The following is a 17,934-nucleotide window of genomic DNA, read 5'->3' on the forward strand; positions in this document are numbered from 1 at the left end:
GCCCCACACAACTTCGAGACCTTAATGGATCCTACGTAAGTTGAATAACTCTTATACAATTTTATGCATCCTACATAGCTTTGAGATTCGTGTAAACCTCCATACGATTTCGGGACTCATGTGGGCCTCACACAGTCTTGTTGACCCCGCATAGGATACCTATATTATTATTATTTTATCATATATTTTTACAAATTATATCAGTCAAAACATTATTTTATGTACTTATTTACGTATATAAACAGTGTCTTGTGGCTCCGGAACTCATGTGGACCCCACATAGTCTAGTAGGCCTCACATATGATACCTATATTATTATCATTTTATTATATATTTCTACAAATTATATCTATCAAAACACTATTTTTTGTATATATACTTATTTACGTGTACAAACAGTGTCTATCTTGTTTATCCTATGAAATTCCATTTTGACTAGGCCGACCTCTAGGGAGCGACTGAGCCGCAATGGTCTCTGAGCACTCGCTAAGACAAGGTCTTTCTTAGGCATCAAATATGGAATCAAGGATCCTACAGAAAAACACTTCTGTATTGATATTAACTTAATGACCATTTTTATTATTTTATTATTATTGTACTTTAATTATATATATATTTTTTTGGGTCATCACAACTGGGATATTTGTCATTTCTCGCACCGCTCTCTCTCTCTCTCTCCTCTCTCTCTATGTCTCCCTCTCCCTTTGTTGGGTCATCACAACCGGGATATTTGTCATTTCTCGTACCGCTCTCACTCTCTCTCTCTCTCCTCTCTCTCTACGTCTCCCTTTCCCTTCTCTCTTCGATTCCAGCCCCACCAGTCGCCGGATCGACGATTCGAAGCTACCACGACACTCCTGGCGGAGTTCTCTACAAATCTGCCGGAGCGGAGAAAACAAAGTTGGATTTCATCCCAAATTCAGGGTAAGGCCTTCTAGTCCCCTTTTGGCCTTATGATAGTTATAGGAAATGATGTAGGCGGAGAAATACTGATATTATGTTATGGTATATATTATTTTCAAGGTGTTTTGTAGGAGGGCTTACGAGTGTTAAGCTGGTATTCCGTAGGGGCTTTCTAGTAGTCAGGTAAAGGAAATATGCTATGCTAAGTATTTCTTAAAATACTATACAGCTTATTTAATTATAAAAATTATGTATTTATGTATGGTGTGACTTGTGAATATGAATATGGTATTTATGTTTTACGAATGCTAGTTTCATGATTTTACGAATTTCAGTATTTTGATTATGCGAATTTCAGTACCATAATTTTATGGATTTTAGTACCATGATTATATGGATCTCAGTACCATGATTACATGAATATCAGCATTATAATTATGCAGTTTCAGTGTTATGATTATTCAGTTTTCAGTATTACAACATATGAATTACAGTACAGTTATGCAGCATCATGGTTATAACGAATACTTCAGAATCATGGTAAATCAGATAGATATGTATAGAAAAGTATTATATGATATCAGACCCTGTTGGACTTGCAGCTATAGAGTACAGTACTGTTGCTACAGATACTATGTTACTTTATGAGTGCAACCACTTATTTAAATAATACGTGGTAAGGTCGATCACCTAGACCCTTGAAGAGGTCAGGCTCCCCATCCAGATATGGGTTGAGGTGGGCAGATCGACTGACGGAGTTCAATGATTTATTCCTAGTTGGTCAATCAGGGTAAATCCAGCCTACAGGCTGCACAACCTTGTCATAAAGGGGCATGTCATGACACAGATAGCCACAGGGAACAGTTTCAATTACTATTACATATGTACGGATTTACAGAAACAGGAACCATACTTATGTACACTAGAAGTACTTTGAATTATAATCTATAATACTACGATGTTAAGCAGCATGGAAAAGGGGTGGTGTATTTTATTATTGGTACTGTACTTTGTATTCAGTTATTCATGTTTATATGAAAACAGATTTCATGATATATATATATATATATATATATATATATATATATATATATAGTAGCTCATTTGCCACATACTAGTAATAGCATATTTCTTCTTATTGAGCGTTGACTCATCCCAGTATTAAAACATTTTTCAGGTGATCCAAGTAGGCGAGCAGATCAGGCTCGTAAATAGAGGGGCGTCTGTAGTGCCCTGTCAGCAAAGTGAGTATAGTGGAGGATTTTTGTATTGCCTTAACTAGCTGAGGGTATTTTTGGAAAAAAGTGATATGTGTATATTTTGGAGAACACGGTAGTACTTTGGTATTGGTTTTGTATTGTATATAATGGTTTATGGTTATGTTTATTCAGTTTCTACTTCTTGTTATTTAGGTTTATGGATGAGCTTAACACAGTAGGGTATCAGAGCATGTGGAATGTTATAATATAAAAAAAAAAATATAACCAGTTTATTAAGCAGGTCGCTACACACTACGTGGATTTGATATTAAATAAACTTAAGCTTAATTTGTTTTTGGGATTGCGGAAACCGAAAAGGAGTATGTTGGTTGATCCATACTTTACAGAAATAGTAAGGGAGTTCATTGACTGGTGAAAACACCCAAAGACTCTTTAAACTGAAAGTTTATTTAACGTCTAAGCTTTTGGAAAGAGTATTGGATTTTATATTGCACTTCATTTTGAAAAAGCTAAATCATTAATACAAGGCCTTATATTAGCAAACTTGCATTATCAATCTTAACTTTAAGAGGTTGAATCAAACTTTCATATATACAGGGTTACAAACAAACAAAAGTTGAATCTTATATCTTAGCAAGGATATTGTGGTTGATTGGAAAATTGTTTGGTTTGGTTGATTGGTTGGTTACTTGATTGGTTAAATAAATTGTGTGGTTGTGAATTGTATAAAGACTTAAGTATTTGTTATGTATCGTATAAATTAACAAGAAATCAAGAATTCATTAAAAGAAGTAAAATAAATTGAGGATTCTTAAAAGGAATTAAAAGAAAATTTTTAAACCCAATCCACCCCCCTCTTGGGACTACACCTTAGTTTTTAGGTAGGAAAACATTGATCATATTCTTTCTTTAGGTGAGGTGGCTTTAGAGGTTTGGCGTCGGGCTAGTGTGGTGTTGAAGATTCCTTTCCAACAATCCCTTCCTTAGAAAAACAGAATGGCAAATTGGCTCCACTATGCTCGAAAATCATCTATTAAAGGTATTTTAATCGGGCTGATTCTGTGTTTGAGTACGTGGTGCCTTTGGAATCGAAGATGTAAAGTGAGAATGGAAGGAGTTTATCAAAGTGTAGATAAGATATTGAGAAGTGTTTGATTCTGGGTTAGTTTTATAGCTGAGAGCACCAATTCTTTTCAAAAATTGAAGAAGTTGAACATTGTGATTTTGAATGAGTTTCAAATTAAGCATCGGGGAGTTTGCGATAGGTCTGAAAAAATTATTTCGTGGGTTCAACTTCCAAGAGGGTGGATAAAATTTAATTGTGATGGAAGCAATAGGGGCAATTCGGGTATTTAGGAGGTGGAGGAATTATTCGAGATTGTCATGGCATGGCAAAAACGGTTTTTTCAAAATATTTTGGCAATGGTACGAATAATAGTGCGGAATTAAAAGCAATTAGGGAAAGAATTCGTTTGTGCAAACGATTGCATTATTTTAATGTGATTGTTGAAAGTGACTCGCGAATTGTAGTTTATTGGCTTCTGAAAGGTAGATGTACTTTGTGGTATCTTTGAGATTTTTGGGAGGAGCTCATTGTGGAGCTAGAAGGAGTAAAGGTCATGGCGACACATCAATATAGGGAAAACATTAGTGCAATTGATTTTCTTACCAAAGAAGGAGAAATGGGAAACAATATAATTTACGAAAAACAACACCTTCTACCACGTTATCTGAAAGGTATTCTTTGAATGAATAGGTAGGGTCTCACTTCCGTTCGTCGTTAGTTCAACCATCGAGTTTTGTTTGGTGAATTTTGATTTTTTTTTTTATGATTGTTTTTGTGTCTCTGTTTTCTTTGTTAGTTTTGTTTAATTTTGTTGTCCTTATTTGGTTGGTTGTTGGTGTTGTTTCTTGGAGGGTTTTATTTTATTTTTCTGTAATCTCCCTTTTGCTTATCTTGTAACCATAGTATTCCTCCACTAAAAGTGAGGGTTTATTAATAAATAAATAGAGGTGCCGCCCACTTTTAGTAAAAAAATAAAATAAAATAATAAATAATAAATAAAAGAAAAAAAAAAGAAAAAAAGTATAAACTTGAATGTAGTTTTTAAAATTGAATATTTAAAAATAGCTACAAAATGACATTGATAATATTTTTATGGATTATATTAATAAAAAATATTTTAATAATTAGTATACTTATTATTATATAAATTTAATAGTAATTACAAAAAATATTACCTCAAATTATTGGTTAGAATTAAATTACAACATTATTATAAGGAGGTTCTAAATAGTAATTTGTTAACTTATGTTACAATTTTAAAATATTAGTTGTTATATTAGTTACTTCAAGTCATTAAATAACTATTAGGAGCTACAAAATTTTTAATTCAATTATTTTCATTTTTTATAAAAATATTAACTCAATTACTATTACCAGATACAAAAATTAAATTATAAATTTATGGAGAAGTTTAAAAATACAGATCATTTTATTTATGTCGAATTTTCTCAATATTAATAATTTTATTTATTGTCTCATAAATTAATTAATTTACTAACACCCGTTATAGAAACTATTATTTAAATCACTATTAAATTATTAGTACATTATTAATAGTAATTAAAAATTTAAATGATAGAAAAGTTAATTCACATGTTAGGGGCTATCAAAATTATTAATTCAATTATTAATAGAGATTATGAAAAGTATTCATTCAATTGTTATATTGTTGATTTAAAAAATAAATAACAAAATTATAAGGATAATGACTGTATGCTAAATTGGGGAATGAACTCCATGAAAAACTCGATTTTATAACATCCTTATATTACAAATAAATTTATTAAATGTTTGAAATATAAAAGAGATGGTGTCAAAATTTTGTAGCCTTTATATACTTAGCCAACTTCATTGTTGAATTCAGTGTGTGTGTGTGTGTTTTTAAATTAAGAATAATCATTATAAGGATATTTTGTAAATTGCTAAATAAACTCCATGTAAATATTGACTTTATATTATTTCTACATTACAGTTAAATTTATCGATGCTTAATTTCAAAGTCAAAATTTTGTGGTCTATTTTAACTAACTTCATTATTGAATTTTATGCGTTTTTTAATAGTTCACATTGTTTTTAAATTATGTTGTTACTGCCAATTTTTAATGGGTTAAAAAATTATGGAATGTTCATTGTAAAGATTTTGACAACTTATACTTAATTACATGACTTAACATAACATTATCTTTTATTTTAGTTATTTTTATTTTATTTTTTTCAAAGTCCTTTTAGTGCACATAACACGAGTTTGTGGTCGTACACGTACATATATAAGCAAAATAAGGGTCTCTCACCTGCGGATGGTGAGAGTTTACTCTCTGAGTCAGAGGAGACCGTAGATGGTGAGAGTTCGCTCTGTGAGCCAGTAGGGACCGTGAATGGTAAGAGTTTTCTGTGAGTCAGCAGAGACTGTGAATGGTAATGGAGATGTGTTCTGGGGATCGGGTTGGTTGAATGTCCAACTGATGCACGAAAGTCGTGTTCGCATTCCGGACTTTATCCTGATCAACGAGACCTGGGGGCGGAGGACGCTGATCCGTAGGTTTGGTGCCGCACCAAAGGGTCTGAAGGGCTCGTTGGTGGTTGGAGTTCCTATGTAATAAAAAATATAAATAAATAAGGGTTTCCCTATGGTCTCCAAAACTCTCAATCCTAATTTTTTGTGATTTTTTTAAAATAAAATAAAAGTAAAAGAACCAATGAAGACTTTTTTGAACAATTAAATAAATAAGCCATAGATAATATATTTAGTGTAATGCCACACAATTCAAAACAATCATTTATTAGGTACACTTATTTCTCGTACATCTTAAACTCATTTTTATTATAATGACTTACATAACTTAAGATATGTACTTATTGGGTTTAAATAAAAAAGTATATTTATTAAATGCATGGATAGATATATAGATTAATTGTATACACTGTTTAAAATATATCCTAAATAAGTCTATTTAATATTGAATTCTTCATTCAAAGTAGTGTCATTTTAAAGTATATAATATTATTTGACAACTTGTTATCAACATATTTTTGGTAACAAGCTTATAAACATGTATCTTAATTTCACGTGGTAATCTTCTATATTCACCTTAAGAGATGATTGCATGGAATTCAATTAAAACATTTGATCCATGATACAATTTTTATAAAGTTTTTTATTCAATAAAAAATAAATTATATGTTTGTGAAGTTTTTAGAAAGGCTCATTTTTAATTATTTATCAAGAAATTAATTAATCAAATTGAATGAGCAAGTCAAATAAAAAATAGTAAAATTACATACATTTATAATTTATTTTTGGGTATGCTTTAAATTATAATTATATATTTCATAATAATATGAAAAAACATATATAGTTTGTAGTGTTGAACGAATTTAATGGCCAAAGATTCCATGCATTGCATAGTCTCTACTAGTTGAAATTAATTTTAGAAATGTTTTTAATAACGAAGACTTTAAATCAAGAGATAGGAATCAAATCAATTCTTTTTGGCTTTTAGAAAAGTTAGGTTAAATAGGTCAACATGTAGATATTTAAAGGAATTTTGAAAAATTTTAAAATAAAAATTCGGCATTCAAGGGCACATAAATTTATCCACACAAAATTAAGTGCTTCTTCTTTTCTCTCTCTCATTCTAAACAATTGATTTAAATTTATTCAATTTTTGTATCTATTTATTTTATTTTATTTTTTTAGCATTCCATGTTTATTATATTAAATTATTTTTAAAATAATTTTTTTCCTTCTAATTATACACAAATTTTGGAAATGACCAAAGAGATAAGAATTGAGAATTCTATTCTGATACTACGTGTTTTTTATATGTTAAAAAATGTGAAAATATTTCTTTTCACGTTTTCCTTTATCTTAGACAATAAGACTTTATTTATACAGACAAATCACGAAAATATTTAAGATGAAATCATTATTGATAGACTACTTCTAATTCCTAATATTATAAAATTCAAAATGTTAGTTGGGTGTTAATAAAAATATAATAATAAAAATAATTAAAAACTACCTAGATGTGTATTTATAAGATTTCCCGTTGCACTTGCCCCTTCTATTCTGCACGTTGTGCTGCGTCACTGCCTTATCTCTTCTCTGCATTGGAGGAGATCAGTCATGGAAGAAGAGAAGGCCGAGTTGGTATGGCGAAACATTGCAGGCCTCGAAATTACTCGGAATGGATGCACTGGAGGCATGCGAGAGGAAGAACAATGGAGGAGCAGATGGCTAAGCGATAGCAGTGATGGGGGTCGCCGCCCTGGGAGTTTTGCGTGTGTTTCGGTGGCAGATAAGAAAGGACAGAGCGAGTTCGTGCCGACACCGGCGCAGCTTTTGAAGCATCCGCTGGCACTAGCCGCCCTCGTCCCCAGAGATGCGGCGCTCTTCGCCGCCGGTGCCATTGCCGGAGCGGCCGCCAAGACCATCACCGCCCCTCTAGACCGTATCAAGCTTCTTATGCAGGTAGCTTTTGATCTAAGTCCCCTTAATTTCGTTACATTTTCCTTCCCTTCTTCCCCTAGCCAATGGAAAATGTGGCTGTAAAAAATAAATTCTTCGTTTTGGTCGCTTTCCTGGTTCGGTAGTTTCAATGGCGTCATTTTTTTGGCGCCCCCCGGGGGGGGGGGGGGGGGGTGGTGTTGGTATTTTCCCCTTCGAGTTCAACACGAGCTGATATTGCTTTGTTTTCGTTCCTCTTTAATGTTCCCATGGCAGCGACCCTTGATTAAAATCTCAAACTGATACAGTCGTACAGGAGGTTCCAAAATTAAGACTGAAGGCCCTTTTTAAAAAATGTTTCAGTAGGAAAACCCTAAATGCACAACAAGAATGGCTGCTTGCATTCCAATCATGTGAGAGAAGGCGGAGTGCTTGAAGCTATTAATGGGGTGCATTTATGTCTTCTCTTTCAGTATCATTCCGGTTGTACTTATGTTTGGATGTTCTTGCAATTTATGAGTTAATACTGTTCGTGTTCTGCATTTGGAATTTCTTTTTCGTAATATTGTATACTCTGGACCATCTTGTTAAGACGATCCTCTGATGAGGAATTTTTGTAAATATGAAGGATTTGGTAAATACGCTTTCTCTACGTTTGGAGAGGCCATGAATTTGGATTTATATTGGATTTGGGTTAGATGTGATATAAATTTGTATTGAAATTGTCCAAATCCACTCAAATTCAAATCCAAGATCTAAAATTCATGCTCCCAAACGCAACATTTAATTTATTATTAATGTTAAGAATAATTTGTTTCTCTCTCTCTCTCTCTCTGCAAACACTTCTGTACAAAATTCCTGCAGTACTTATGTGCTTTTTGGAAGGAAAGCTATGCAAATAAGAAAGAAAAAAATGTTGAGAAAGTATTCTGCATTGCTAATGTATAGAAAGAAGAATAGAATGGAATGTATAGAAAGGAGAAAAGAAAATGGTACTTGATCATTACGAAACAATAAGTTTCTTCCTAATTTGTAGCATTCTCACCACATTTGTTAATGCAAAGCTATGGACACCATCTCTGCTGCCCTCTGCTAATGACACCTTCACTGCTATTTTTACCATGGATGTTGGTGCTACTGTCTGCACTACCATCATATTGGCATCACAATTAGTGCCCACACCTATATTACACTTTCCAGTATATGCATAAGAAAAATCAAATTATTGCAAGGCTGTTTTACTTCCTTGCAGCAAAAGAAAAGCAACAAATAAATTTGATTTTATGCCACAAGAAATTTTTTTGATTAGTCAAACAACAACAACAAACCAAGCCTTGAGTCCCACTAGGTGGTCTCGGCTACATAGAGCCTTTTCTGCCAATTTACACAATTGTGGGCAATTTCCTTTGGCAAATTTGGGGCTACTAAATTCTTATGTACTCTCATTTCAAGTTTTTAGGTCTACCCCTGCCCCTCCTGCTGCTCCTCATAGTAAGTAGCTCACTCCTCCTTATTGGTGGACTATTTGGCTTTGGCCTATGATGCCCAAACCATCTAACTCGCCCCTTCCTTATCTTATCTTTTACAAGAGCCACGCCTAATTTACTGCGAGTATATTCATTCCTTAATTTATCTTTTGACGTTATGCCACTCATGTACGTTAGCATTCTCATTTTGGCAACTTTTACTCTTTGGATGTGTTGTTTCTTAGATGCCCAACATTCTAATCCGTATAGCATAGTTGGTCTTACAACCGCCTTATAAACTTTTCTTTTTATTTTAGGAGCATTCTACTATTACACAGCACGCCCAAAGGACTTATTCATTTTACCCAACTTTCTTTAACTCTATGTATTACATATTCTTCAATTTCTCCTTCAACTTCCATAATAGATCCAAGGTATTGGAATCTTGTAGTGCTATTAATTTCTTGACCACCAGGTTTGATCTTTTCTCCAATATTCCTCCTCCTATGACTGAAATTACATTCCATAATTTTTTTTTTTGCTGAGTCACTATATGTAATTTTCAGAGCATCAACAAATGCTGCCTTGGTTTTTATTCCAAAATAGAAAGGTCAAGTATGGTCTTTTATTTTTTCCTGTTAATAGGAGCTATTATGAATTGGAAATTTCTAGACTTAAAATGGATTGATTAACAGTGCTGGTCTTATAAATGATTAATCTGTATTCGTTTTTTGATTCTAATTTTTGCACGGGCCAGCTTCTTGTTTTTGCTATCCCTCCATTACCTTTCTTTTTTAACACCTTTTTGTGCATTCTTTCCTGTTAGAAGATTTCATTTGTAATTTCAGTCAATTTCTTATTCATTTTCTTGCCAAAGGGTGCGCTTATTGCTTATATTCAGTAAGGTATTAATATACAAGAGGAAATTGCAACAGGCTACTAAACAAATAATGATGTGCAAATTGTTTGAGAACTTGAAGAGGTAAAGAACCTTTTAGCCAATGTCATCATATTATAGTTCCTCTCGGTGGAAAATTTGGAAATTTCTTTTCAAGTGACCACTGGACCACAGTTCACTTGTCAGACCTACTGCTTTTGGTAGGAAATAAGCCTCTTTTGCAACCCTTAGCCTTCCGTTTATTTTGGTTTTTATCTCTTTATACTCTGGTGAAAAAAATGTTTATGGAAGTAGACTTCTAAGATTCTAAGCTAGTTTCATTTTTCAGAAGAAATAAACCTACTTTATGAGCGTGCATCTTTCATATTGATAAGTCCCTCTCATTTTTCTTTGAATTTTTATTGGAACAAGGATTTTATGCAAGCAAGGTATTTGCTAGTTTGATTGGGAAATGTTGCTTCCAGACTAGTTTTTTAATGAAAGTCTTATGATTGCAGATTCATGGATTGCGTGTGCAAGAAAGTGGTAAGAAGGCAGTTGGTCTGATTGAGGTATTTTACTGATTCTTAGTTGTTCTCAGTGTTTCACATACCACAAAATTTAATTTTTTTTTCCCTTCATTATTTTCCAACTTAAATATGTTTTTTATTTTATTTCTTAAACTGTACAATTTGTCTTAAACTGTACAATTTGTCTCAGTTGTTTTCATCTTTACCACAACTAATTTCCAATTTGAGATATGTCTATTTTTCTGTGTTAAGAATATCATTGATGCATTGAGACAATGCTATAAATTGAACATTATCGTGAATGAAATTACGATATAGCCGTTCTCTCTTTATTGGAACAAAAGATTATTGATCTCCTTGGCTTAAACCCTGTTAAGAGAATTTCCTACCTAGAATGTTGCTTCCATTCTTGAATTTCTAGTAGATTTGTCACATGCATTGCACATGAATGTTGGTGAATAATCTTAAGTAAATATATTCAAACTATTGAATTTCTCAAGAGTAAGAACTAAAATTATATTAAGATAATTTCAAATATAGCTTTGCTTATTAAAAAAAAAATCGATTATGCATTGTCATAATTAAGTTTGTAAATTCAAGTTATATATAAGAATTTATATTTGCAACAATTAAAATATGACACTTTAGAACACATAATGCTAACCAATTACATATATATTTTTAAAATTGCAATCTTAGAAAGATCAAACTCTTGTTTCCAAAATTTAGAACACAAGTTTTATTCATGATGCAATGAATGATGTTTTAAACAAATTGATAACACCTTTGTGATTGTGCATGTTTTGATTTAATTTAATTATAGCATAATTACTGTGTTAGATTATCACTTGCCTAAAACCTTAAGTTGCATGGGCCAACAATGCATATCAATTCTTAGCACTCCTCCACACATGTAATTTGATTATACATGGAAGCATAAATGAAGTATAAATGACACCAATATGGTAAATAAGATAAATTTTGACAACAACACAATATATGTGAGCAACAAGAATAGAGCCTAGGACCTCCTGGAAATTGTGGCTTTGGTTTTGTGTTAGATCACTTCTTTACCCAAAAGCATAAGTTCTCACATTATGGGCCAACGATGTATATCAAGTTTTAACATAATAATAGATTCCATTGCTCTTAAAATTGAACTTTTAAAAAGAAAAATTTATTTAGCATAATTATTAGAGGTGGCCATTATCAACATTTAAAAAAAAAAAAATTTGAGTCAAATTAGTGTCGAGATATTATCTGCTAGGCATGCATAATATAGTGTGCCATTAGCAATAGATTTGTATATATAATAGATTATGTGATAGGCATGTGTAAGGTATTTTGAAAGAATCAAGGGCATTGTTGTCTAATAGGATTTTTTATAACATTCGCGTAAATTGTGATTTATTAAATGAAAATTTCACTTTTTTTTCTTTTTATTTGATTCACTTAATGGCCAATTAGTTAGTTTAATTTCAAAAAAATTTGACATTTGTTTTCTATAGTGCTCCTAGATATATGATTTTATTAAAAATATTTATCTCTCATCTTAATGATAGTAGACATTTACAGTAGAAGATGCTACAAGGTTTTACTTAACCTACATTTTCTCAAGACAAATCATTATTCTATGACATTCATGATTCTGTTGCTTTCAGTTTTTATTTTCAGTTACATTATCATTTTTTAGACCTTATGGTGTAACTAACATTTTGATTGATAGTGATAATAACTAATAGCAATTATGTTATCAAAAAAAGAAAAAAAAAATGGCCTAATGGTTGTTAGATATTTGTTGAAATTAAAAAAAAATACTTATAAATCAGTGATTTTTAAAAATTAATCAATGCTACGCAATACAAACAAAGCCATTTTCAATTGGTATGGGAAGCAGATCAAAGCATGCACTTTAAATGCAATTTTATCTAATTTTAGTAAAAATTTAAATGTTTTTAGGAATGTTTTGTCCTATTTTTAGAAGTTAGAATATTTTTGTCAAAAAAGTGATTTACAATATTCATACCATTCTATGTAGTATGGACATTCCAACTTTCTTTTACATGCCCTTTTTCCTTTTATACTTAAAAAAATGCTTTTCTTCCTTCTATGCACAATATAATGGCAAATCATTAACTGCATCAAGTCATTGAAAAAGGACTGCCACTTAGGATGTCCAGTTGGCACAATTATTTCAGGTGTAGGCTTAGGAAGTTAGGTATTATGCATTAATTTTTGGAACTATGTTTGTCTAGCACTTTTTAATTATTCAGGGGCTGTTTTGTAAATACATATTTTATTTTAACTGTATGGTGTATGAATACCTGTCCATCTCTTGTGGAACTATTAGAATACAGCTTGAACTTTGAGTTAGAATTTCCTCTCTCTTCTATTCTTTTCACTCACATAAAGTTTCTGTCCATCTTAATCTTCTCCTTGTTCTCTTTTTCTTCTTTTTTTCTTCCTCTTTTCATTCTTCTTTATCTCTCTTCTCTTTCTTCAGTCATAAATTTGATTTTCCTTCATCATGCATGTTTCTGATCTCACAGATTATGAAAAATGCTATTTTATTTTATTTTTTAATTTTTTGAGTTTATAAGCTTGTGTGTCTAGTTCAGCAACATTATGGTAATTCATCAGCAAGATGGCAATATTTAACCAAATTCCAAATACTGGATGCCTGGTAAACTCTTCAAGAACACTTCATTGCTTATTATTTAAAAAAAAAAAAAATTGGAAATGTGTGATTTAGATGATTATGTCCCTGTTAGGATGCATAGGGCTTTTTGTCCTGTTTTTTGATTATTGGCTCTTTGAATTTTATTAAATACTTTTTTCATGTTTACTAATGGTGCCTATGTGCACATGAATTGCAGGCCATAACGGTGATAGGGAAGGAGGAAGGAATTAAAGGTTACTGGAAAGGGAACCTTCCTCAGGTCCATTTTTCACTTTTTAATTTGCATAAAAGATTTGGTTTTGTGTGTAAGCATCTCTTCCACAAGTGTGTAGTTAAGCATGAGTTAGTTGCATATTTTTTTGAATTTCTTTTTTAATTATTCCAGGTGATACGCATTATACCATATAGTGCTGTTCAATTGTTTGCTTATGAAACTTACAAGGTACTGGTGAAACTGTCTAGCTTTAATAATGCTATTGTCTACTTAAAAATAGTATTCACAACGTTATGTTTGTTTCTAGAAACTTTTTAGAGGAAAGGATGGTGAGCTCTCTATTGTAGGAAGACTTGCAGCAGGTGCTTGTGCAGCCATGACATCCACTTTTGTAAGTAATACAGTTTAATGGTTTGTTGATTTTCATTTCATTAGCTTCCTTAGTTCCTTCCAATGCCTTGTGCCTTTTAGTAGATTTTCTTTCCACTCTTTTAAAAAAATTGTCATACGATCCCCACTTTTTGCTTGGTTTTAGATTCACTTTTTTTTTCCATTATTCCTGTTCTTAACTAGTTATTGTTATTATTTTATGTTGCTTGTGTGTTTTTGAACTGTTGATTTTTGACTGTTCCTCTTTGTAGGTAACGTACCCTCTAGATATCTTAAGACTACGATTAGCAGTTGAGCCTGGGTACCGGACCATGTCTGAGGTGAGGGCCAGATTTCTTGAGACCTTTTCATATGAAGACAGATTTCTTGAGTTGCCTGTCGGTTGCCTTGAACATGCTAAGAGAGACCCTTTTATATGAAGACAGATTTCTTGAGTTGTCTGTAGGTTGCCCTAAACATGCTAAGAGATGAAGGAGTTGCTTCCTTCTATAAAGGCTTGGGACCTTCTCTTATTGGTATAGCACCTTATATTGCTATGAACTTTTGCATTTTTGACCTGTAAGTTTACTCTTCTGTGACAACTTCTTTCATAATTTTTTTTCTTTTTGGTAATACAATCCAAATATCCTTAAAGTAAACATGGATTTCTTTTCTGTTTGTCAGGATGAAGAAGTCTTTGCCAGAGAAATTTCAGAAGAGAACTGAAACATCCCTAGCAACAGCTTTGCTTTCAGCGACCCTTGCCACTCTCTTGTGCTATCCTTTAGACACTGTTAGGAGGCAAATGCAAATGAAGGGTACACCTTACAAGACAGTTCTGGATGCTTTTCCAGGTAAATTGATGGTTACACCTATCTGTAAAACCAACATTTTCATATACGTCTCGGACATTCATTTTTATCAATCTAGAGCTCATTCTTGGGCTTGGGGTGTGGGTGTTTGGAAATCAGTAATTAACTTGGTCACATGATTGAACTAAAATAGCACATTTTTTTTCCTTTGTCTTTTTCCATGATAACGATCTCTTTTAAGTGGCTGGCAGTGGATATAAAGTTCTGATATGATCACCATATTAGTTTTATGGATACTGGTTACTAGAGTCTAGAGCATATAATTTATGCTTTTCTTTTAAATGCAGAAATTTAAGAAGTTATCCATGGGAATTTGTTTAGACTCTAGACCTACAGAAATTGGAGATTTTCTACTGTACCCTATCATTTTGTTTTTATCTGGGTCTTTGGTGCATGTTTTTATGTACAAGTATTGCATCTGTGATGTGTCTATATTTTAGTCTGCTAATACTCATTTTTTTATCAATAAATTAAATATGCAATTTTGCAAGTGTTCTCTACATTTTTCCCCAAGTATATTATGGGTTTTTACGAGTGTCATTTGATGCAGAATTACTTTTTTTTTTTTATGTTATTGGTTGAGGTTTTGAGTGCTGAATTTTCCCCAAATATCTTAACTAATTAAAGCATCTTCTATCGTGTAAAACAAATCCTATTTTTGTCATTTGTTTGTGGGGTGAATTAAAATTTTGTACTCATACTTGAAATTAACTCTCTGCCAATTATCATAGTTGATTTTATCGGTACAGGTATTGTGGCACGTGATGGTATTATTGGATTATACAGAGGATTTGTGCCCAATGCATTGAAAAGCCTCCCAAACAGCAGGTTTGAATTCATTCCTTTTGCATTATCGCTCTTCTTCCAATAAAATTCCGTTATAGAGTTTTGTCTACTTTGCAACTAGAGGTCCTTCAAGCCTTCTATTTTAAGCAGGTGTTTAGTTGCAGTTGGAAATGCCTTGACTTTGCTTATATCCTGCAGGATTGTTCAAGTGACTAGGTTATTTTAGAAAAATATGCTTAGCATAATAACCCTAGTTGAAAAAATTTGGAAAATGGTGAGTCTTGTAGAGTGAGGGCTTGTCTTGCAGCCCATGTTGCCCTTAATAGTTTCCTGAGAGGTTCAACTCTGATCTTATATTGCATCTTTTACAATTTCCTAAATGCTATAATTTCAGAGATTATTATTATTTTTAAAGATAAATTATGTTTTCTAAGTGTAGGCTTGGTTACAAGTTTAAATGTGTCCTTTACATTGTTGGATTCTAGGGGAATAACTCATGGGACATAAGAACCTATTATAAGTGGTCTCAATATATGAAATATTATGTGTTAACAAATCAGAAACTATGAGTGAATTTGCAAAGCAACACATTCTATTTTTAATTTCTACTCAAATACATTAGTTCTTTGTATTACTTCAGGTTAATCTCTCTGATCCTTTTTCTATTGCAGCATAAAGCTGACTGCCTTCGACACAGTGAAAGGTCTAATTGCAGTAGGTGAGAAGGAGCTCGAGAGAATTGCGGAGGAAAGTCACAGTAAACAAAATGAATCCAAGTAATTTTGAAATCTATATTTCTGTTGTAGCCATGTAATAAAATGATTTTCAGTTGCCATTTTTTATGGGGATCATGATGCACTGGTGTCTATTTTTTGGGGGTTGTCGTACTGCTAAAAAGAATTTTTATGAAATCTGAAATTCTCGAGCTGCTGGGAGTCATTTCCATGTCCTGGGGCCATGGTTTTTGTATGACAATCATTTGTACATGTTCCAACTTAGCTTCTTGTCAATCTAAATTTATTTGGGCTTTCACCCATCGATCTTTATTCACATGCATACCAGCAATGCAGTTATCCCAGGACTTATGTGATGCTTTTGGTTCATCTTGGCGACTGAAACTCTTGTCGTGTGTATTATTTAGAGCCAAAAAGTAATGTTGTATTGACCATGTAGGACCATTTGAAGGATGATCGGTGGCTTGTTCTGCTTGTGCAAGGCCTTTTTTAAAGTTGTAGGCAACACTTTTTAACCCTGGTCCAGGCTAAGCAACTGGCTGCAGCATGACTTGTATGTGTGATTATCAGCATTTGGCCACATGCTTCTAGTCCTGTCTGGTCGAAGCCCAGAAGAACAAGGTTTCAACTAAGATCAAAATGGATTGTTGGGGTTAATGGCAAAATATTATTCAGTTTTTTAAATGATTTGTCTCATGATTTGTTGGAAGCTAGGTGATGTACGAGGCTAGGGTGATGGGCGAGGAAAGGAGAATGTGAGAAAGAAAGTAGGAGGGAAAGGAGGAAAAAGAGATGTAGGTAGGTAGAAGAAGGATGGGGGAAATTCTGATTTGATTCGAAATGTAGACTTGTAAGTTTCACAACACAACTAGTACTTTAAATCATTCTCGTTTCATGACAAAAATCAATAATGAGTAAGATCTTAAATATTAACCCATGAATCCTAGTGTTTTTAGCATACGCGTGAAATGTGTCGAATTAAGTGGACTCTAAATGACAATAAGCATTATCACCAAAGATACTAATCAATAGTCTTGAGACTGCATAATCTACCTGAAGAGTTTGTTAGAGGGTATCAAAATTCTCTGTCGGGTTGGAATATTGGGAGGTGTAGGAACTAGGAAGTGATATGAGCATCGTGTAGTTCAAGCCGAGTGTAGGCTTTTATTAACTCCGAATGTGGACGAAGATCCTAACGAAAAACAAAGAAGTTATGATGAAAAAGGTGCAAAAACAGTTAAAAATATAATTGCCACATTTTTTTTTAGAAAACATAGGAAAAATAAAGAAAAATTCTGCAAAAGGAGTTCAAAAACTACATTTAGAATTTGAGAGTTTATTTGTGTAGAGAAGGTGATTAGTCAATCATCTCAATAATGATTTGCCTCTTAGCACCTTAGCACCCCTAATAATATCTATTCACAGAATGGTTATCATAATTATATAGATATTGTCTTGAAAGAAAAAAGAAACAAAAAATGAAAGATAAAAGATCTCTTTTGGTCATCCCGTGGTAAAAATATTGTATTGAGAACTCCAACATGACTTCGAGGAGTATAGAGTATTGCTCTAGAAGGGGTTAGCCTTAGAACCCTAAGTTTGATGAAAACATGATAATGGTGATGGTCAAAAACGAAAAAAAGAAGAAGAAAGTATTGGTTTAAAAAATGTTGGACTGGTATTGTCGGTATTTGAAAATGGTAAATGAAAAAAGCAAGTCTAAAAATGAGAGTTTGAGTTAAAATGTGTAGTGAAATACATGAGTTTTGA

At 32.6% G+C, this 17,934-nt stretch overlaps 1 protein-coding gene across 1 annotated transcript; it reads left to right on the forward strand.

Annotated features, from left to right (window-relative positions):
• Window positions 1-7,243: 7,243 nt before the first annotated feature.
• On the forward strand, window positions 7,244-16,466 carry LOC131168290 (probable envelope ADP,ATP carrier protein, chloroplastic). The gene is made up of 10 exons (XM_058127614.1): window positions 7,244-7,660; window positions 10,498-10,551; window positions 13,386-13,448; window positions 13,575-13,631; window positions 13,711-13,794; window positions 14,045-14,113; window positions 14,239-14,351; window positions 14,457-14,626; window positions 15,394-15,472; window positions 16,102-16,466. Exons 1-10 carry the CDS (start codon window positions 7,316-7,318, stop codon window positions 16,208-16,210), a joined length of 1,143 nt encoding a protein of 380 aa, XP_057983597.1. The 5' UTR covers window positions 7,244-7,315; the 3' UTR covers window positions 16,211-16,466.
• Window positions 16,467-17,934: the final 1,468 nt, after the last annotated feature.

Source organism: Malania oleifera, chromosome 11 (assembly GCF_029873635.1).
Source record: "Malania oleifera isolate guangnan ecotype guangnan chromosome 11, ASM2987363v1, whole genome shotgun sequence".
NCBI classification, from domain to species: Eukaryota; Viridiplantae; Streptophyta; class Magnoliopsida; order Santalales; family Ximeniaceae; genus Malania; species Malania oleifera.

Excerpts from the sequence above, each read along its gene's own strand:
- LOC131168290 (XM_058127614.1), top strand. The coding sequence starts at position 7,316 with ATGGAAGAAGAGAAGGCCGAGTTGGTATGGCGAAACATTGCAGGCCTC. Across the intron at positions 7,661-10,497 it reads GTATCAAGCTTCTTATGCAG|ATTCATGGATTGCGTGTGCA; the intron begins GTAGCTTTTGAT and ends TTATGATTGCAG. Across the intron at positions 15,473-16,101 it reads AAAAGCCTCCCAAACAGCAG|CATAAAGCTGACTGCCTTCG; the intron begins GTTTGAATTCAT and ends TTTCTATTGCAG.